Raw genomic sequence first — 22563 nt, forward strand, 5'->3', positions numbered from 1 at the left:
AACTGTCTTGATTATTGGCCCAGACTAATTTGGCAAGGTAATCACTAAAGCAGCATATAAGCACTTTCAGAAAAAAGCTATCCTAGTATGAACCCAGCTTTGCCTTCCCCGCTGCTACCAACCATAGCAATTGCAAACCAAAACAATTTCACCCCCAGGCCTCAAAAAATTATGACACGTACATACTTCCAAATGACTGAGAGAGCTCCAATCAATATCTCGATTACCCAAAAACGGAGCATCAAATGAACTTCCAAGGACGACTTTTGCCAAAAAAAACTCCATGCTTACCATCATAAAAGACTGTAGCACTAACCCTATTAAAAACTCAAAAACTTACGGAAATCATCCTTTAACAAATTTTGATAGTGCAGGGCATGTTGACAATACCAGCCTGCATCATAATGTTCATTTATTTCCAAGTGAACAGAATCATTCTGTATGGTTTGGAATTACAACCCACAGCAGATTACAAGGTATATTGCCAACAAAGCAAAAAAATTGAGCAGAAAGGGTGTCCATATTGTAGATATTCAAAATATAATGTGTGAATCTATGCCAACAGAACAGTAATTCTGCTGCATGTAAAGTTCACCAAATTTATGATTTCATTTCCCATGTATTTGGTAGCTTCTGCCTGCGTTAAGTAGCTTTAAACATGACCAAAATGCTTTTCCCAGTTCCACATAGCAAAACCCAAGTAACAACTCAAATAGATTATTATTATAATCATTATATGTATTGCGATATGGTGTTAACAAATGAATATTCATAATGAATTAGCTCACCAGCGTCACAAAATAAACAAACCTTTATGTATCCACAGAAAACCAATAGACTGCTCACCCTTGTATTGTCTTGATCTCCCATTGCCTACTCCGTAGTACCATAGAGAATGGCATACAGCATAAGACAAACTGAGGCTCTAATAAATGCTTCTTTTGAGCAGAAAAGTTGTAAAAACAGCACAATGAAATGTTACATGTGACAAATACAAACTGTCAAATCTTGCTAAATCAGTAGGTGACAGTACTTCCTACTCATTTAAAATCCAAACTCGGAACAGGTACTGAAATTCCAATAACTAAAATTATCTTAACACATGGATATACGCTACCATTCATTACTTCAACCCCATTAGCCAGCCTTACAGTTTTAATCAGATCAAGCAGGCCCAAACAAAGTGGGACCAAGCCAAGAAAACCCCCAACATCGAACACAAGCCAAGAAAAATGCCGACTCATCTTCTGAGCAATCCTTTCTTGTGGCCATGAACTATTCTATGAAATCATTAGCTTTCAATTGCAAGGCAAGGCTAGCTAATCCATAAGTCAAGACCATGCAGCTGATATCACATTCACTGATGTTATAACTCCTTTCGGAATATAGGAGAGCCTCAGTACGACATAAGACAAGACTCACCACATTGCAACTGAAATAACAATATAACACAATCAATGAGCCATAAAAAGAAATACAATTCTAAAACCAGATCATGATTAAACCTCAGATATTCCCATAGACAAAGACAAGACTCCTAAATCCTCTTAATAGTGCACTATACAGGCCCAGTTTTCCAAACTAGTTCATCTTTTATCATCATTGGTCATCTGCAGGGAGCCATCTTTCATCAATCTGACACTCAGATTATTGAACCTTTCACGTGAATAATGGCGTGAGGCTTTTCTCCAATCGGTACCAGTTTTCATCATGGCAACAAATTCTTCATAGCTGATGCGACCATCCTGAATACACAGAATATGTAAGCTTCACTCTAGAGACTTTCCTAAAACATATAGCTAGGTAGTCTGAACTGGCCCTAAAAATGTATTTTTAAAGTCTAGATTGGCAAATAAAGAAAATATCTATCACAAAAAATCATTCTTAAGATGTTTGTTCCTGAGAGAGGTGGGGAAAATTAGCCCTACCTTGTCTGTATCCACTTCACGAACAATGTCATTCAGCACCTCTTCATCATCTTGACCAAGGCCATCAGCTAGGCCTTCTTTAAGCTCGTCAATTTCAATATAGCCACTCCCATTTTTATCAAAGAAAGTAAAAGCTTTTCGTAAATGCTCATCATTGTCCATTCTCTGCAAATGAACTGAAACTGCAACAAACTCTCCAAACTCTAGCTTGCCATTCTTATGAACATCAGCCTGAAATAAAATATCAATGGCATTAGATATACTTGTTTGGTACCCAAGAACATAATTCAACATTAAATTAATATATACCAACACCTCTGGTCGGAAACAACTATCTCTCTTACATCAGTACAATGGCAAATATGTTTGTATAAGACATTACAAGCTTATCTTTTACCACAACCTAAAAATGTAGATTTCAAAGCTACACATCTTTCTCCTTTATAGAAATCTATATTTACTACAAGACATTTCATCCTAAAATGAATTTTCTTTACCTCTGCAATTCGTTTCTTGGTTACAGATTCTGTGATTAAGTATATTGCGAAAAAAAAAAATTACAGATTTAAATTACACAACTGAATTGCTGCATACCTAACAAGGCCTCAAAATATGTTTTTCTTGTTCCAATGTAATGCTGTAAAATAGCTCATGCTCTCCAACTCCAGATATATTTCACCCACTTCGAAATAGCTAACAATTTATAGTGGTACGACAACTTGTGACAGCTTTAACTCATTTCCATTGATGTTCATGTGCACACAGATCATTCTTTCAAGAAAAACATATCATGCATCTGACTCTGGCACTGGATAATAGACCCATAAGTGACCATTGCAGTGTACTAATATATGTTTAGAGGTCAAAGTTTAAATAATACTAAGAAATACATTTATAATAACCACATTTTTCCTAATTTTGAGAATGTGGGAAGGAGAGATGGACTTTACAGCCAGAAAAAAGACTTCCAGATTGTGGGGGAATCAGCAATTAAAATAATAAATAAAAAATATTTTAAATGAAATTAAAAAATGAAACAAACTAAAAAACATTAAAATTTTAGACAAACTAGATTGACCCACTAATCCATCATTATGATTTGTTTCATAATTCATAAATAGTGAAACAAAGTCCAAAGTCAAACTTAAAAGTCAGAGCTGAGAATCACAATTAAATCAAACTGCCAAAACAGGAAATGTGTGGCTGTATTGATTAACAAACTCGGTAACCAGTCATCATCCCATGAAAATCTGCAGTACTGCTCTTCATCACTGAAGCTGCTGGACTCACTTAGGGCACCCCCTTGGTCAACCCCTATGATTAGACTTTAAGTTATTTTCCTGTGTTATTTTCACTGTTTTTGAAACAGTCCACAAAGAATGTCCTAATGTTCACAAAACTGTGAATCAACACAGGGGCGACTTCCAGAGGTGCTGCTTTCTACTGAATTCCTGAAATTGCGAAAAAAATCACCATGGTTACAGCAAAAAAGGAGATCTGCTGTCTCTGTAAGTTTCAACACACTTCTAAATTCTTCATCATCCAACTTGCTTTCCTATACAATGGCAATGTCTAGATTGAATATTTCCAATTGCCCATGGGCAACCACATTTTGTATGAACTCCTAAACCCCTAAAAAAATCCATGAAAGCATGAAGTCTGTGTCTCTAAAAGTTTCAACACACTCGTAAATTCTACATCCTCCAACTTGCTTTCCTATACAAGGGTAATGTCTAGATTGAATATTTCCAATTTCCCATGGGCAACCACATTTCGTATGAACTCCAAAACACAAAAAAAAATTCATGAGAGCATCAAGTCTGTAAGGGGGAGGTGCATAAGTTCCTAATGCTACAACAATGCAGAGACAAGTGCTTCTCTAATTTCTTTTTCCCTCCTTTCAGCTTTTGGTATTCTTCCTTTCTTCTTGGGTGTCCCCTTCTTTCAGCTTCTGGTATTCTTCCTTTCTTCTTGGGAGTCTGACCAGCATCAACGACATTCTTAGTCTCTCTAAAATAGTTGAGTTTGTTAACTTGCTCTTCTTTAAGCCTCAGAGGCACTTGATGACATATCTTTGAGAGCTTCCTTGGATTAAACCTTCACTAATATCTTACCCCCATATCATTATCTGATCTCTCCTTATGATCATAGCAAGAGTTATAGCACTTTCCTAAACTGTCTGTCAGTTGACAACATCACGGAATCATTCTCTTTTTGCTGTAAGGGTGATTACTGCTCTGTTGTTACAAATTCTTTACCTAGAATTCCTCTGATTTCTTCCAGACTATCAACATCCTGAGTCCTCTTATACATGTGCCTGATCACAATGTTTCACTTGATGATGCAACTGCAATCCAGAAACAACTGCTCCAGTGGTTTATTTCTCCCTTCTTTTGGTTTCCGATATTCTTCTCATTTTCTCAGGGTGCTTGATCCACATTAAAGGCTTTCTTTTTCTTTGGTTGTGATAGTTGTTGAAGTTGGTTACTCGTTCTTTCCTCTTGAAGCTGGAGAAGCACTTGTTGGCATACCCTTCGGAACTTTTCCTTGGATTGGACCTCACTGATATCATTTTTCTGTCACATTATCTGACCTCTCCTTGTGATCATGGTAAGAGTCTGTGGTGTTTTGCCATGTTATCAATTAATCTGTTAATAGGTCACTGTATTGTTCTCTTGTTGTTTGGCAACTATTGCTTTGTTTTACATTTCCTTACCTAAAACACCTCTTGCAGATCATCAACATCCTTTTATACCCCATGCCATTTTTGCAATATTAGAAAACACCAAAGGGCTTAAGTGTGACCGTGGACCTGACAATGTATACTCCTTCAATCTTAGAAAATAATATTGGTATCTTTTTACCATACCTTCCTTCTCTAACTTCATGTCTACTTCATTGACCACCAATACAAGATTCTTTGTCCTAATTATTAGACCTGCAGAAAGATATGTCACTGCCATGTCAGGCCTCCATTTTTACTCCTAGTTTTCAAAATTTGTTAGCCTTTAGGTTTTCATTTTTAATTTAAAATCATTTATTAATATTTAATATTTTTATATTTATTTAACTTTTATAAGTTCACTTAAAGTTTAAAATTCTTATATTCATTTAAGATTTTAATATTTTTTATTTAAAGCTTAAAATAATTTATTTTTTTTAAAAGATGTAGATTTATACTGTTCAAATTTAATCATGGAGTTTATACCGTGCACCTAGAGTCCGCAATTTTGATTGTATGTTAAGGAGTTTGACCCATTTTTGCGGAGCTTGGCATAAACTTTATCAGTTTCTTGTATCGTTTACTTCTCTACTAGCAGCACTACCTACTCAAGTTCTAGTTTTACATGCACTTCCAACTTTGTCCAAGCCATTATGAAGTTTTCAATTGTTTTATTTCCCTCTGTATATTGCATGATTATCTATTACCTAAAGATAGACACACCAACACAGACGCACATATGAAAATTGATCTTTTGGGTCACCAACAATATTCATTACCTTCTATTATATTTCCCTCTCACAGTAATATGTTAACTCTTAGAAAACTATTTGGGTCACCAACAATTTTTTTTTCAAAAAGATGTAGATTTATACTGTTCAAATTTAATCATGGAGTTTATACCGTGCACCTAGAGTCCGCAATTTTGATTGTATGTTAAGGAGTTTGACCCATTTTGCGGAGCTTGGCATAAACTTTAAGAGTTTCTTGTATCTTTTACTTCTCTACTAGCAGCACTGCCTACTCAAGTTCTAGTTTTACATGCACTTCCAACTTTGTCCAAGCCATTATGAAGTTTTCAATTGTTTTATTTCCCTCTGTATATTGCATGATTATCTTTTACCTAAAGATAGACACACCAACACAGACGCACATATGAAAATTGATCTTTTGGGTCACCAACAATATTCATTACCTTCTATTATATTTCCCTCTCACAGTAATATGTTAACTCTTAGAAAACTATTTGGGTCACCAACAATTTTTTTTTAAAAAAGATGTAGATTTATACTGTTCAAATTTAATCATGGAGTTTATACCGTGCACCTAGAGTCCGCAATTTTGATTGTATGTTAAGGAGTTTGACCCATTTTGTGGAGCTTGGCAAAAACTTTATCAGTTTCTTGTATCTTTTACTTCTCTACTAACAGCACTACCTACTCAAGTTCTAGTTTTACATGCACTTCCAACTTTGTCCAAGCCATTATGAAGTTTTCAATTGTTTTATTTCCCTCTGTATATTGCATGATTATCTTTTACCTAAAGCTAGACACACCAACACAGCCGCACATATGAAAATTGATCTTTTGGGTCACCAACAATATTCATTACCTTCTATTATATTTCCCTCTCACAGTAATATGTTAACTCTTAGAAAACTATTTGACAAAGACTTACGTCAATTTGAACTCCTAATGCACATTTGTTTTCTATCTCTTACTCAAAACAGTCTCTCTTATATTTAATGAGCTCAGTTTTTCATTTATATGCTTTAATCAGCAAATCCAATGGTTTATACTGAAAGAGACTGGACTTGAGGAATGATTTTTCATTTAGTGGAACTAAAAAGTGTAAGTTAGTTCAATGTTTTTCAAATATGTCTTATTTTTGGGAGATTTTATTTCAATCAAGGAAATGCAAAAGGTTGTATTTGTGTATATGTATACCAGTTAAATCCCATACAGAAAAAAACTGAAACTTTTGGGTCTATGTAGCATGTACTTCATAGCCATAGCATCGTATCCATGTAACCTTCATACATATCCTAAGGAGCTTACTATCTACCACATCTAATTACCATTACATGCAAATTTGTTGATTTAGCCTGCAAAAAATATAGAAATGACTCACAGATTCCATTAGCAGCTGGACTTCTTGCTCCGTTAATTGCGAGCCAGCCTTATGAAGACCTGCCTTCAGCTCCTCAAAGGATATTGAACCATTGTTATTTGTGTCCATTGTCTTAAACATCTCTCTGATGCCCTCTACTTCTTCCACAGATAAATGTTCTGCAATAACCTGTAAACAGCAGCATTTTTTCAAATAATGGATAAGATCAAGAGAGTTCAGATACAGATAATATTGTGACGAAATTAATGAAGTAAAATCTGTTTTGAGGAAATCCAATTGTATGCATAGTTAAAATTAATAATCCACTTAGAACCACAGCGAAAGTTGCAGAGCCTACCCTCAAAGCTCTCTTTTTGAATCTGTTCATCACAGAGAACTGTTTGAGCCTTGCCCTGACCACATCCCCAAGAGGAACATTTGGTGCTTTTTTGGCATTGTGCAACCATGTATGATCTACATGAATGTTAAAACCAGGACATAAATTAACTGTCACTGAAAACCACTGATATCAAAGGAACTCAAATAGATGATCCAAATATCAATTCAATGTGTGTGTATAATTATTATATACATATACACATAGAAGCACATATTATCGTTCTCAGGAATATCTCGGCAAATTAAATGATTAAAAGATTTTCAATTACTCGGGATGGTATTGGAAAATACTGGGAACCCAAAAAATGCAGAAACTTCTGATAAGAAAAGGAAATTAACAGATTTATATTTTATTTAAAACCATCCAAATGCATATGAATGAGATGAAAAAGTAAAGGAAAGCGTACACCATTAATTTTGAAATATGGATTTTACTCAATGATTTTGAGATTGATGTTTCTGATACACACTGCACGATACAACTTCAGAGTTTGAACCCTCAAAATCATTCACAATCTACAAAATACAAATGTCTAGCTACAAAATGACAAACAAAAAAACGCAAAGCAGACAGAGCCACTGACACTAACTACTATGAAAGTCTGTTATTATTAAAATTTAAAACTGGTGCAATTATTTAGAATTAATAATTTATTTACTGAAAGGCAAAGATGCACAAAAATAGCAAGGGTTCACAAGACCATCAGGAGTGGCAGCAATAGTGGCGAAGCCGAAGGAAGCTTCAAACCGAAATAGCAAGAAAGAACCAAGACTGCAACAGAATCTTGATAGAACGAGAGCTTCTGCAAAGGTGGTTAAGGAGGCTGCAAGGGGTCTCAAATGTGGATTCCTCTCCCCCTCTCTTCCTTCTATCACAGATGCTATGCCATGGCCAACTCTTGGCTTAAATTACCCTCAAGTCTATAAGGAGAGCATCAACATTACTAATCCCTACCACAGATGAAGTGAACATTGCAGGGCACAAATCTTAAAGGTTAATTCTAACCAATCCCCTTTGCTGAATCACAGAAGTTGGTGGTAGCCTCCATGTAGGTTGTTTTGAAAGTTGCAGCAAATAGTGGGGCAACGTCTATTCCTCCAAGCTCTCCCCCCTTCACGATCATATCTCCTCCTTCCTTCTACATAGGCAACTCAATGGTGTTTCTTGCAACAAAGCCCACTGACTTCCATGTTTTGGAGGACTGGCAGCCAGTCACTAGCATTCAGTTGCCTAGGGAAATGCCTTCTCCTAGAGAATTTTGTGTCATGGAGGAAAATGACATGGAAAAATTTGGTGGCCCCATTGGTGGATATCCTTGAATGGGATTTTTTTCTTCTGCAATCTCGCTCTAAGAAAAACTGCAATTATGTGTGAATGGATTACCCCTGGTTCTACGGAAAGGTTAATTTGTATGTGGTGCCATGGACACCTTTTTCTGACCCCATGGCAGCCATCATCAAAAGTGCTGATATGGCTGCATTTGTACAAACTTCCCCCAGCTATGAGAGATTTTTAATTAATTCAAATTCCGTTCAACCATGTCTTATTTCATGAAACGGGATTTGAAACAGACTATGTCTAAGAGCAGGCATATGAAGGTGTGTTCCATGGTCAATATATCCAGTCCCATCATTCACACTGTTAAGTTCCCTCCACACAAGGCACTTGGACCTATCATTTAGGCTTTAAGGGCCGCCTCTCAGGTGTTTCCATTGCAATATGACCACCCATAAGATTGCAAGGTGCTCCTTCAAATTTTCCTCAGGACTTATATTAGTCTACCTCAAGAGAGATTATCTGCCTCAGGAAATGGGTGAAGAGATCAAGCTCCCCAGAAAGTAACTTCATCTAGCAGAATCATGGCAAATTCTTCATGCAGACTCAACTTCCATGCCATAATTTTTTGAACAGTGGGCTCAAGGCTCCAGTGGACATCCCCACAAGCTCAACTAAAGATGCTATACCTCCTCCCCCCAACCTGTCAGAATTCACAAAGTGAAGATTTCCTTAGCTTTAATCAACTCATAGATGATGAGGAAGATTTTCATTATTGCACAGAGCAGATTCTGAAAGATGAACATCACTTCTTTAGAATCTCAAGAAAAGAGCAAGATTCAGACATCAAATTTTATGGAAAATGATGAACTAGTCCCTTTTTTGGAATTGCCTCTGTATATCACAAATAGCGTGCAAAATGAAATATCCCCATTCTAGCAGAATTTTAATTTTCTGAAATTTTTGTATTTTTCTGATTTTGAGACCAAAATGAAATGTAATGGCAAACTGAACTGAAATAAAATGCTGATCAAAATAACAACTGGCTGGGAAAGGTACCACAAACCCTCAAAGTGCTGGAATTCATCATTAATGCATTACAAACAGCAGATTTTAATAATATATGTCACATAAATTAAGTATAGTTGATGTTCTCTTTCTGATAAAACCCTAGTTTGCCAAAACATGCACATATCTAATCCATTACAATCAAATTCAGAATATAGCCAACTCTTACTAGTGAATGGAGTGAATCAAGCAGCATTATATGTTGTGAATTTTCCTGAATTTATCAGCAAATCAGCAACTTCAATTTAATTCAGAATTTACCAGCAATTACAGATGATGTCAATGATCAATTTCCAACTTGCAAACATACCATACTACTGTACGGGTGGCAAATTCAGATGATAAACAGACTTGTATGGCTGGTTGAGATGAAACCCCTGCTGATATAGATGACAGCTGGAAGGGTACAGCTGTGACAGCTCTGGAAATGCAAATCAGCAACTGGAAATGGAAGATTCAGTGATAAACAATGTTAGATCTGCCCCTTGATGCTGGCACTCCCAACAAAAAGTTGGAAATTGTGATGTAGCAGCAGTAAATGATGTTAAATCTGCTCCCCCAATGCTGGCACACGCAAAAGATGACTAGAATACACAGGGTGGCTCCAAGATCGGCATCAACAATAGCATAAAAGCTCCTCTAATAGCTACACTCATCTTCTAAATGCTGTGGCTATACAATGAGCTGGTGCAGCCCACTAATTCAGCAATGGAACCTAATAATAAACTCTAAAATCCACCAACAATGGCACTCCCAGCTGATCAGCAATAATTGTCCAATATTGCAAACAACTCGCCCCAGACCTGAAATCTTGAAAACCTGCCAAAATCACCTCCAATACAACCTCTATGTGGCGATGTCCTAGACAAAGGTAAGAGTTTTCATTCCCAAATCCAGAGATGAATATCCCAAAGGATTTTTGTCCTCCAAGATCTCCAAACAGCCAAGGGTTTTCATCTTCAGTTGTGAAACTGAACACAAAGCTCCAATATTGAATTGCAAAATAAAAACAAGATGATACACCATGAATACAAGCACCACTCTTACAGCTCTCCAATTTGGGCCCATGACTTAAAATTTCCCACCAAGTATTTAAAAACATTTTTTGATAATTAAATGTTTAAAAGAACTTTTTAATTAATTATAATAATATTATTAAGCTGTCCCTTAAAATAGAAATTACCGGGCCCAATTTATAATAACATTATTAATTATTTCCGTTGCTTTATCATTTAGCCTATGGCAAATGAAGATAGGCTAGAGGCCTTCTCCATGTTTGTAATTCCAAAACGAGGGCATGACAGAAAACCACAAAATCAAATTGTGGAGATAGAGCAAAAGGCAACCGTAGGAAAATCAAAGCAAAAAATTTGCAATTAGAAGGCAACGACTAAATAGACAAAGAAATGCAGTGGACCATAGATGCACCCCTAACCAAGAGCAAGAGGAAGCTAGAATCAAAACAATCTTAATGTTTTGTGATCCTACATTAGTTAATTTGTTCTTTTGGGCTTACCTAGATTTCAATAATTTTTTCCGGTAGTTTAGAATCTTTAGTTTCCTCTATTATTTTCCTTTGGATAGCATAGCCTATTCTTTGTCTCCTCTATGTACAGGATCATGAACCCTCCTTTATGTACAAATTTATGTCCCCTCAAAAAACTAATATTTTATTATTCTTTTATTAATGAGTAAGGAACTGTATTCCCTCTTAACCATCAAAAAAATAAAATCAAAGTTAAAATTATTAACATTATTAAAATTTAGAATTAAATTAATATAAAAACGCATATCACCCAATATTGGGCTAGAAGCAACAAGCATGAGATGATAATGACCTAATGATCTTTCCGGATAGCATGGAGGCTATGGTTACCATGTCATCATTGCTTATGTATAATGTCTTAAACTGGTTGTAGGTACAGTATATTTGCATTCATACGAGAAAGTGCAGGTTATGACATGGAGTGTTGTCTTTCTCCTATGGTTTGTGCTAGCTTCATCTCTGTAGGTTTGATGGCATCCATCTTGAGGGACGGGAAAGGAAAATGATGCAACCAGGAGTGTTGCAAGAAGGATAAGGAGATGTAAAATGAGGCTAAGGGGAAAGTTCATTTACAAAATCAAAGGGTGTTGGGTGGTGTGATGATTGAAGACCCGTTGACTATCTAGAGCAAGAAATCAAAAATCCTAACTTGAGGACATGGGAACAGGCCAAATAAATGGATGGTGCGCCCTGTGTCAAGATTAAAAAGGGCACGACCAACCTTCTATTGGATCCAAGGTAGTTGTGGGGAAGAAGAAATGTATTCAATGTAGCTCAATCCTTAAGTTGTGCATCAATGTTGTCAAATGCATCCAATTCCCATCTTTTATACAATGACATTGAAGACATGGAGCATCAAGCCAAAGTTTATTTCAATTGCTCCCTAGATCACTTCCATGCTACAAGCTACAAGCAGTTCCAAGAACATACACAATGGGCCATCAATGAAATTTGCTAAGGTATTCAATGTGAACCTCCCCTCTAATGCTAAACCAATTTCTTTGAAGTGTTGTGATGAAAATTCAAATGATTTGGTTGAAGTTGCTCCATCTGTGAAGGTTGATATGTGATATAAATGTAAAAATGCCTATGGAAGCTTGGTGAGGCCTAAGTCATTTGCACTGCCCCACCATGTTTTATGCTAGCCTCAACTGAAAATGTCATGCAGGAAAAGGCCAATGTAATTTGCCTCCTACTATAGAATAGTATAATTATATGTCTACCCTTCTGTTCATTGTTGGGTGCATCCCTACCGGTTCATGGCTTCAAAGGGCTTCATTATGTGGTTGAATCTGTATTGATTTTGGTAGGTCCTCTGCATAGATGGTTGTTTTCCATATGGAACTTTGACAGGCCTAGTTATACGAATATCAGTTAGGTATTTTCCAGCATGCAGTTTTATTATTATGAAAATTTAAAATGTATTATTATTAAACTTTTTATAAAATGTATTATTATTAAACTTTTTATTAAAAACCTAACTCTTAACCCTGAAAAAAACTTTTGGGTTCAAGATTAGGGTTTTAAGTTTGTTTTACTATTACCTGGAATAGTTGGTTAAAGCCCTCAAATTTGCTTGTTGCGGAAATTATCAGACCCTTCTTGGCAAAAACAGCACCCAATAAACCCTAAATGTCATTATTCAAATCCTAAAAACATGGACTAAACAAAAAAAATGCAGTTCAAACCATAATATTTAATAAAAATAATAAAATTGCAATTTTACAGGAATATATCAGTCAAAGTGTTGGAACAAATTGGTAAAGTGAAGGAAAATATCAGTCAACCCATTTTGTTAGGGAAAAATTGAGTAGGATACTAATCTCTTGAAAATATCACAAGTTATTCCCATGATATGCTATCATACATATACATACATACATGTGTCTGTATATATACATGTCTGTACATATACACATGCATGTGTGCATGTGCACATACATGTACATGCGTACATGTATACACACATGTAGATATGAACATGTATATACACATACATGTGTGTACATATGTACATGTATATATATAAATGTGTCTATATGTATGTATGAAATCTTACTGTATGTATATACATGTGTGTATATGTATGTATTTATTGTTGATTTTAGGCAATCAGATGTTAATCTAGTTACTTAAATTATAAACAGACTGAGAATAAGCAGAAATAATAATAAAAGCACACGACACAAGACACAAGTACCCTGGGAAAACCTCCCTCTTGGAGGAAAAACCCAGCATCAAAGATTTGGATCAGTTCCTTTATTCATAAGCAGATTACATGAATCAGATTACTTATCTGATTGAGTGCCAATCTAGGGCAGACTGGACCTAGTATATGCAGCTGTAGTATGTCTTCAGAGAGAGCAGAATATCAACACCACTTGAAGAAGGAGATCACTGAAGCATAGAGCACCACCTTGCCCAGCAAGTTGTCCAATGGATTCGCTCAAGGATCAGATAGACTTGCAGCAGCATGAAGATATGGATCACTCTCTACCCTCAAGTTCGCTGACTGAATTTTCATAAGGCTAACGGCACTTGATAAAAGATGTTTGTTGTGTAGAATGAATCTTGTTTATATACCAGATTCATGTTCAAGTTTTCCAAGTCGGCTTTAACCAAATTCACTTTATTTTACATATTTTAATTTGCACTTTTGGCACCCAATTTGGGGCCTACATAACTTACAAGTTGTGACACGTTTCCTTTTGGGCCCAGCCCTATCAGACATGAATTGCTTAACCACACGTTGCATTTGGGCCCAGCCCTATTAGACATAAATCGCTTAACCTTATTACAATAAGATAATATTTTAATTGCCACAAGGCAACATTAAAATATGATCCGAACTAGCTAACCATTTCAACATATATGTAGATGTGCATATAAATATGCATACACATATTCATCATATGTGCATATATATACATGCAGGTACATGCACTCTCATACACATAATATAATAGATATGTTTGTATGCATATGCGTGTGTGTGTATGTGTATGTGTATGTTAAGTCACAAGGTTCGAAGTCGGCAACAATAAAATTCGGATGAAGTTCAGCAAGGGAAAAAGTTCAGAAAAAAAATTGACATTAAAATCAACTAATATAAATAAATAAATTCACAAAATTATTAAAATAAATGAACTTTAATATATATATATATTAGTAGTTAAATATCTAAAAATATATTTTTAAATATTAAATTTTAATGTATAACATTAAAATATTAAAAAGGATAAAAACAAAACAAAACAATATCAATACATTTTAATATTTTAAATTTTATACAAAAAAAAATACAGCTCTCTTTTAATAGCTTCTCTTTTAATTCCTAGTTAAATGTTATATAAACATAGTGTGGTTTTTTCAGCGGAGGGGACTAAATTTATTGATCGGGAAAACCTATTGATTGCATTACGGGAAAATCTGCTCACGACATATGCAACTTGAAAGCGCTCCAAGGGTTTGAGTGTTCACTGCGTTGCCAAGATTTTTTCAGCAAACAATATCCAGGCCCTTCTCCGTACGAATTCAGGGGTGAACTTAAACAAATTTTTAAGATTTCTATGAAGTTCACCAGATTTCAAATGTCTTCCTTGAAATTCGCCGAATGCTGTGACTGTGTGTGTATGTGCGTCTGTGTGTGCATGCATGTGTGTGTGCGTCTGTGTGTGTCTGTCTGTGTGTGTCTGTGTGTCTGTGTGCAAGTTCATAAGTACAAAATCACAATGATTAAGCATTCACTAAATCACAATGATTAAGCATTCACTAAATCACAATGATTAAGCATTCACTAAATCACAATGATTAAGCATTCACTGTGTATATACACAGTGCACACATTTACACATTTGGTAATGCTACTTTTCTGCAAAGCATAAAATTAGATAGATTTAATTGTGTTACAGTGGATTTGTTTTTGTCATTATCTAAGATTAAAGATTATAAAATTTTCTCAAAATTAACTGGTTTAAGACTTTGGCACATTAATAACTCCATTATTAATATATATAAAATTATATCCAACAATATGAATATTATCAAAAGGAAACAAATAGCATCTTTTGAGAATTTAATCAAATCAAGTCCATTCTATTTATTTGATATTAAAGAATTAAATACTTATCTAAATCAAATCACTTGGAAAGGTCACTCTCACCTATAAGATTCCAATGGTCTTGGCCCTCATAGCTATTGCACACTCCAAGAGGAAATAGTTCTTATTCAGAATACAGGATGTAAAACATATATGACAAAGCAACCACTCAACTAGCCTTGGCCAAGACAATCTCAAGTGCACTCTAAATCCCGAGTTGGACACACTCTATGTGCCTCTTCTCTAATGCCCATTGCCCACCAAGACCACCTTCTTCCTTGAGTGATCTACATGCCCTTTCCAAGTCTCACTTAATGCTTTACATTCCTTAACGGGTGGTAACCATCACACCCTTTCACAAAGAGTTTCTTATTCATTATTATTATGATTTATCCCCTCCTTTAACTAAAGGGCCATAATAACCTTTATTTCCTAACTTCATTTTAATTCTCTAAAGAGTTATTTCATAGAAACATAACTTTCTTTTCACTTTGAGGAAAACATTTTATAGAAGCGTGACTTTCTTTTCACTTTGGGGAAAAAGTTACATAACATATAAAGCATGTGTATGTGTACATGAAAAGTGCAAGACCTGATATTGGTGTAAGTCCAATCATAGGCACAAGAAGCACTTGCAAAAATCACAAAAATTAACCATTTGCAAAAAAATTGCCAGAAAATATACTTGGAAGTTGGAAAGAAGTTATTTTACAGCATTGACAATAACTTAGCTTCAATCAACTTTCCTCTATATGCATATATGTGGAAATAAGAAAGATGAAAATCTAGTCAATTCTGTGCATAACCAGCCTAGAATTTTGTTTCATTTTCAAATTCTTTTCTATTGATGGTTTTGAGCAGAAATATTTATGGAGCAAAAAGTCAGAGCCTCCTTGTTTCTGAAAAGAATTTTCAAAAACAAACAGTTAATCTTATTGATATACTGTGCAATTAGAATGTGATGAAGAAAGGAAATTAGTTGTGTATTCTTTTGGTGCGTGAAAGAGGTTGAAGCAGTAGTGAAGGGGTTGACTTGGTAAGGAGAATTTCTCCACTTGACTTCACATCTTTATAAGAAAAAAAAACCTGAAGATTTAGATAATTAGGCATTTGAGATAATGCAATAAAATACTGTAGAAGGTGTTGCTGCTTGCTACACCATATATAAGAAATCTTGTTACAATTACTCAAAGTGTGCGATACTTGGTTTTTGTCATTGCTAAACTGATATAAAAATAGTCATGCACTTTGTTTTTGAGAGTGGATGAGGTGTAGCTGCTACTTGAGAAGCAGAATCGTTCCACCTGATACCATGCCCTCTGTACCATTTTAGTATTTATCCAATTTCTTGCTTCTGCTGCTATCATTTTAAATCATCTGAAATGCTTAATGTCATCGAGACAATTGTGTAGTTGCTAGGAAGAAATAGCCGAGCATTTTGTATTTGTGTGTATGAGCTGGTATTGGTGGTCAATGCTAAACTAAACTATTCCACCTAATTCTACACCATCTGTAAATTTGTGTGCACCCAATTTCTTGCTTTTGCAGTTATCATTGCAACCAAACTGATTTTTTCTGGAATTTCATATACCTTAAAAATAGACAGTTCAAAAGGAAGTTGTAGAAAAAAGTTGCTTGTTACGTCATTTAAAGAAATTCCTATTACAGTTGTTTTGAAGTGCATAATATGTGTCTCTGTATTTATTACGCTAACATTGTCAATAAGAGTTTCTGCATTCAAGTTATTTTGGTTCTATTGATACTGGTATTCTTGGACCTTGGTAACTGTATGAACAACATATCTGGATTATAACCTCAAAAAGTAGTCAGTTATATACTACCACTACCAAATGAAGAACTTAAAATACAATATCTATACTGTCTAGTAATAAGTTCCCAGACATTATCAAATTGAAGTCACCACACAAAACAGAACTGCAAAAGGAAAAAGAAAGTAGATGTAACATTCCACCTGATAGAGCAGCCGTTTTACAGACTATATGGCCACAGATTAACTTGGACACTGGACCCTAGTAAATGATACAGAACAGGTTCCTATTTTCATCCTTTAGTCAGTATCCTGTTTTAGTTTTAGGTTTATCTTGAGGTAAAGTCCTAACAAATTTTACTAATATCTCCGGAAAATATTTCTCTGGTTCGTTTGCTTTTAAACATTTGGTCGGTTCTCCAAGCTAAACCTGCATATTACAGTTTTAAAACTACAATTAATCTGAAAAGAAGAATAACATACCTAGCACTTGCTGAGCTGTTAATCTAAGCTTGGGATCAGGCTCAAGCATCTGCCGAACAAGATTCTTAGCATGCTCAGAAACTTTTGGCCATGGATCTCTTTTGAAGTCAATTGCACCACGAAGAATAGCCTGGGCAACACCCTGCTCAGTTTCTGCAAAAAAATCACAAAGAATTATCAGATTTAATTTCCCTACATTCCAAGCTCATGTTATTTATTGATTTAAAGATGGCAAAAAAAATTCCATGACAATAAATTTTACAGTGAAATCTCTCTCAATCCTCTGTTAAGGTAAAATTTGGTAGCTGCCTACCAGATAACTCACCATGGAATTTATATACTTTAACATGACTATCTATGAGAAGTACACTTCAATATGATTATTTCTAAGAAGTGAGCTAAAGACAAATGAAAAGTGTGATGCCAATGAATGATACACAATTTGAACTAACTTTTTCAGAAGTGTGCAATATTAAAGAGCTAAGAAGTCATTTACTGCATAATTTACATAACATACCAGCCCAAAATGGTGGGACTCCACACAATAAAATGTAAAGAATGACCCCTGCACTCCAGACATCAACCTCTGGTCCATACCTACGCTTCAAAACCTCAGGTGCCATATAGTATGGACTGCCAACTATTTCTGAAAACTGCTCCCCTGTGTGAAAATAAGGAAGGCATTTTATCAGTCAATACCATAAAATCAAGACAAGACTAAACAGATATGATCTTCTCTTTTAATAAGCCAGAGAAATTTATAAATAAATCTCAAGTAAGCATCTATTCTGATGTATGACGTTTTGAATACAATTCTGTAGAAGTTCTAGTTTGTACAATTAACCAACTACTGGGAACTATCGTTAACTTTACATCGAAAGCTGTATCAGGCACCAAATAACTACATAAAACATGGTAAACATGAATCCTAATTTAGAGTAATTTTATCATATATTTAACATGTGGTTAGCTAAAATACATGTCCCAGTTCAAATTATTAACTTTTATTGCGATTTTTTCTACATATGCATTAATGACCACATTAAAATGTAGCCTGTTAAGTGGCATTTGCTTTGCAACATTAAATGGGTGATGTAAGAAGCCTTTCACCCAGTTCTAGGTTATATAAGAAGCCTTTCACCCGGTTTTAGGTTATGCTCCTAACAGAAAACGATTACATTACGATTTCCTCCAGCTATATCATCCTGTAGGATATCAAAACCCATTGCTGAGAACCAGAGAGCCTCTGACTTTAATAAGCAACATTTTGTCCTTAAAATTAAATTTTCAAGTTTAAAAGTTCTTGGAATCTATCAAATCTAAATGTTGTAAACAAGGCTTTGTGTTCGCATTGTTCTCTTTTAAAGGCTGTAGTTCGTTAGAATGAAATTTAATAAAAAACATGTGTTTTATAGGCTTGATTTTCAGTTTATCATATAGATTGCAGAAATGGAAATTATTTTCAATGTTTGTTCGATATCTTGTAAACTGTCCACACTTTCAATAGTTTAACTTTACATAAACTATATTATTTAATATCTTTTTTGGACTACAATTCTGAACATTTAAAGAGAGCCATTTTTTCCCATGGCCACTGATGGTCCTTCAGATTGTTTCCTTCTCATTGAAACCAAAAGAAAAAGGAATGGGTAGCAATAAAGCAACTTCATTTAGAATGCCAACAGAGTGAAAGTAATCAATGACTCATCCCACTGCCGTTTCTGATTTATTTTATCTTGCACAATCTATAGTGTAAGATCAACTGAAAGCTGCAAGATAAAATGAGAGCTGAAAAAAATACCCTTATCATACGAAGTATCAAGCAAATAAACCCATAGTGGGGACAATAACAGATATTTTAGAGTTCAGAACATTACTGACGCTATAGTGGAAAGAAACTTTTAATCACATTTTAGTTAACTATTAGAATCCAAAGGCACATTCCAAACTTTGAACTGAAATATTTCTGGCTTCAAATATGCTTACGCAGTCCATAATTTTGCAAAGCCAAATCCTTTGATTCCCAGAGACAAGTACTCCCAAGACTGCTTACACAATTCGATCTCATCGTAAATTGGGTAGATTTTTCAAAAATAAAATCAGGAAGATTATTATTCTCTAACCATTGGTTATCATTCGCTCTCATCCTGATCATGGATCGACAAATATGATCCCAAACATGATGTAAGAAAAACATACACGGGTATTCAAGAAGCTCTTCCTATCAATCTAATGGACCACACAATCCTCGTGTAAACCGATAGCAGAAGTTTAAGTCACATTTCATTCAAGCTGTTCAATTTAGGAAAATGGAGAGCACCTACCAGGTTTAAAGAAGACAGAGAGTCCAAAATCAATCGCTTTCAATGCAGAATTTTCCTTGTTATTAGCAAAGAGAAAATTCAAGGCTTTGTGTTCGCATTGCTTCTTTTATAGGCTGCAGTTCGTTAAAATGAAATTTAATTAAAGATATGTCTTTTTAAAGTTTCATTTATAGGCTTGATTTTCATTTTATCATAGATTGCAGAAATGGAAATTGTTTTCAATGTTTGTTCAATATCTTGTAAACTGTCCACACTTTCAATAGTTTAACTTTGCATAAACTATATCATTTAATATCCTTTTTGGACTACAATTCTGAATATTTAAAGGAAGCCAATTTTTCCAATGGCCACTAATGGTCCGTCGGATTGTTTCCTTCTCATTGAAACCAAAAGAAGAGGGAATAGGTAACAATAGAGCAACTTCATTTAGAATGCCAACAGAGTGAAAGTAATCAATGCCTCATCCCATTGCAGTTTCTGATCCACTTTATCTGGCACATTCTACTGTGTAAGATCAACTGAAAGCTGCAAGATAAAATGAGAACTGAAAAGAATACCCTTATGCGAAGTATCGAGCAAATAAACTCATAGTGGAGACAATCACAGATATTATAGAGTTCAGAACATTATTGACGCTAGAGTTGCAAGAAACTTTTAATCATATTTTATTTACCTAATAGAATACAAAGGCACGTTCCAAACTTTGAAGTGAAATAATTCTGGCTTCAAATGTGCTTACGCAGTGCATAATTTTGCAAAGCCAAATCCTTTGATTCCCAAAGACAAGTACTCCCAAGACTGCTTACACAACTAGATCTCATAGCACATTGGGTAGATTTTTCAAAAAATAAAATCAGGAAGAGGATCATTCTCTAACCCTTGTTTATCTTTCGCTCTCATCGTGATCATGGATCGAGAAATGTGATCCCAAGCATGATGTAAGAAAAACATATGCAGGTATTCAAGAAGCTCTTCCTATCAATCTAATGGACCACACAATCCTCGTGTAAACCGAAGGCAGAAGTTAACGTCACATTTCATTCAAGCTGTTCAATTTAGGAAAATGGAGAGCACCTACCAGGTTTAAAGAAGACAGAGAGGCCAAAATCAATAGCTTTCAATGCGGAATTTTCCTTGTTGTTTGCAAAGAGAAAATTCTCGGGCTTGAGGTCCCGATGCATGACCCCGTGCTTGTGACACATCTGAACTACTTCAACAATGGTGCGAGTAACAGCGGCGGCAGCGCGCTCAGTGTAGTGTCCACGTGCGACGATCCTGTCAAAAAGCTCCCCGCCTTCACACAGCTCCATTACGAGATGCACTGCGCTCTCGTCCTCGTAAGTAGCCTTCAAACTCACAATGTTGGGATGCTTTGGCAAATTGTTCATTATGGCCACTTCCCTCCTCACATCTTCAATGTCGATAGCAGTTCTGAGTTTTCGCTTGGAGATGGACTTACAGGCCAACTGCTCGTCCGTCTCCTTGTCAGTACAGAGGTAAGTAATGCCGAACTCGCCTCTGCCGAGCTCCTTTCCGAGCACATACTTGTCGTGGATATTGCGTCCCACAGCAGTTCCCTTCAGAACGGACACCTCCCCGCCAGTCTTGAAGTCATGAGCAAATGGATTCGGTTTCTGCTTACCTTTCCGCGTCTTCTTCGGTCCTACGCTAGATCTGCAGCAGCTGTTCCCCATTTCTCACTCCTCCTCTGCCCGCTGCGCCCTCGCAGGGTTTCAAACCCTACCCGACCAAGAAAACCCTCATTCTTTCGCTTTTCATTCTTCCATTCTTGATTTCTCGGGTCAAGGGTTCACCGGTAAGGCCGTGGCCGTGTCCTTGAAGCAATCTCGCCACTTTCAAACCCTCATTTTTTCTCTACCTAATATTTACTTGCATTCATACAGACATTTGACTGTGAAATCCTCGAGACGAATCAGCGCAGACAGAGACCACAGTCAACCTCCGCCTTTCCCTCCACTTCCACGCAAATTTACCGGAACCTTTTTCTCCTGGTAAATTCTCACGGTAGGGTAAAAACTGCTTCACTGGTGTAAAGCCGCCGTCAGTTGGCAGACATGTAATGCCGTCGTCTGACGTGAAATATCACTTTCACAATCAAAAGCCCATGATGCATCTCATGCTTCTTAGGTGTACGCCCATGTAACCCACATTTTATCCTTCCAGAGAACACGGATAGTGTAATATCTTCAGATATCCAAAGGTGTATTTGGGATAAGAAATGTTGTGGTTCCATGGAGGGGGCTAATTGAAATTTTTTAATTTACTCTCATTTTTCATTTTTCTTTTTTCTTTTTCTTTCTTTTTTTAAGGATGAGAGGAAGGAGGGAGGATGGGAAAGAAAGAAAGATAGATTTTATAAAATGATGAAACAAGGTATTCTTGTGGGAGGCATCTAATTATGGTACAAGTGAAACATACATATAAACACGTAATTACGGTACAAATGAAGCATACATATTTTAACCCCAGTGGGTCCTGCACCCTAGCAGGATAGAGGAGGTGCCTAAGTAGTACAAACAAAGCATATATGCCTTACCGCATGGCATGTGGATTTATAAATGTGGTACAAACAAAGCATACATACCCTACCCCAACGGGACGCAAGAGGCACCTAACTATGGTGCAAACAAAGCATACATTCCTTACCCCTAGGGTGATTTGAATTTGTGACCTCCCTTTCAAGAACACAAATTCTCCACCACTAGGCCAACTCATATTGTATAAAGATGGTTAAATTAAATTTAGTTTCTATTTTTTAAAAAAAATTGTTTATTTAAAGATAGGTTTAAAATAAAATAAAAAATTGGATTCAATTGTGAA

The 22563-nt window shown here is 35.7% G+C and overlaps 1 protein-coding gene across 1 annotated transcript; it reads right to left on the reverse strand.

The window, feature by feature from the left end:
• Positions 1-752: 752 nt before the first annotated feature.
• Positions 753-21852, reverse strand: LOC131070849 (calcium-dependent protein kinase 20). The gene is made up of 7 exons (XM_058006521.2): positions 20801-21852; positions 17916-18059; positions 17399-17551; positions 7118-7233; positions 6781-6948; positions 1929-2159; positions 753-1745 (listed from the first exon to the last, which is right to left on the reverse strand). The coding sequence occupies exons 1-7, from the start codon at positions 21414-21416 to the stop codon at positions 1587-1589; spliced, it is 1587 nt and encodes a 528-aa protein (XP_057862504.1). The 5' UTR covers positions 21417-21852; the 3' UTR covers positions 753-1586.
• Between the last annotated feature and the right edge of the window lie 711 nt (positions 21853-22563).

The sequence above is a fragment of the Cryptomeria japonica genome, chromosome 9, assembly GCF_030272615.1.
Source record: "Cryptomeria japonica chromosome 9, Sugi_1.0, whole genome shotgun sequence".
Classification (NCBI taxonomy): domain Eukaryota; kingdom Viridiplantae; phylum Streptophyta; class Pinopsida; order Cupressales; family Cupressaceae; genus Cryptomeria; species Cryptomeria japonica.

Excerpts from the sequence above, each read along its gene's own strand:
- LOC131070849 (XM_058006521.2), bottom strand. The coding sequence starts at position 21,416 with ATGGGGAACAGCTGCTGCAGATCTAGCGTAGGACCGAAGAAGACGCGG. Across the intron at positions 18,060-20,800 it reads CTCTGTCTTCTTTAAACCTG|GGGAGCAGTTTTCAGAAATA; the intron begins GTAGGTGCTCTC and ends ATTTTCACACAG. Across the intron at positions 7,234-17,398 it reads AACAGCTCAGCAAGTGCTAG|ATCATACATGGTTGCACAAT; the intron begins GTATGTTATTCT and ends ACATTCATGTAG.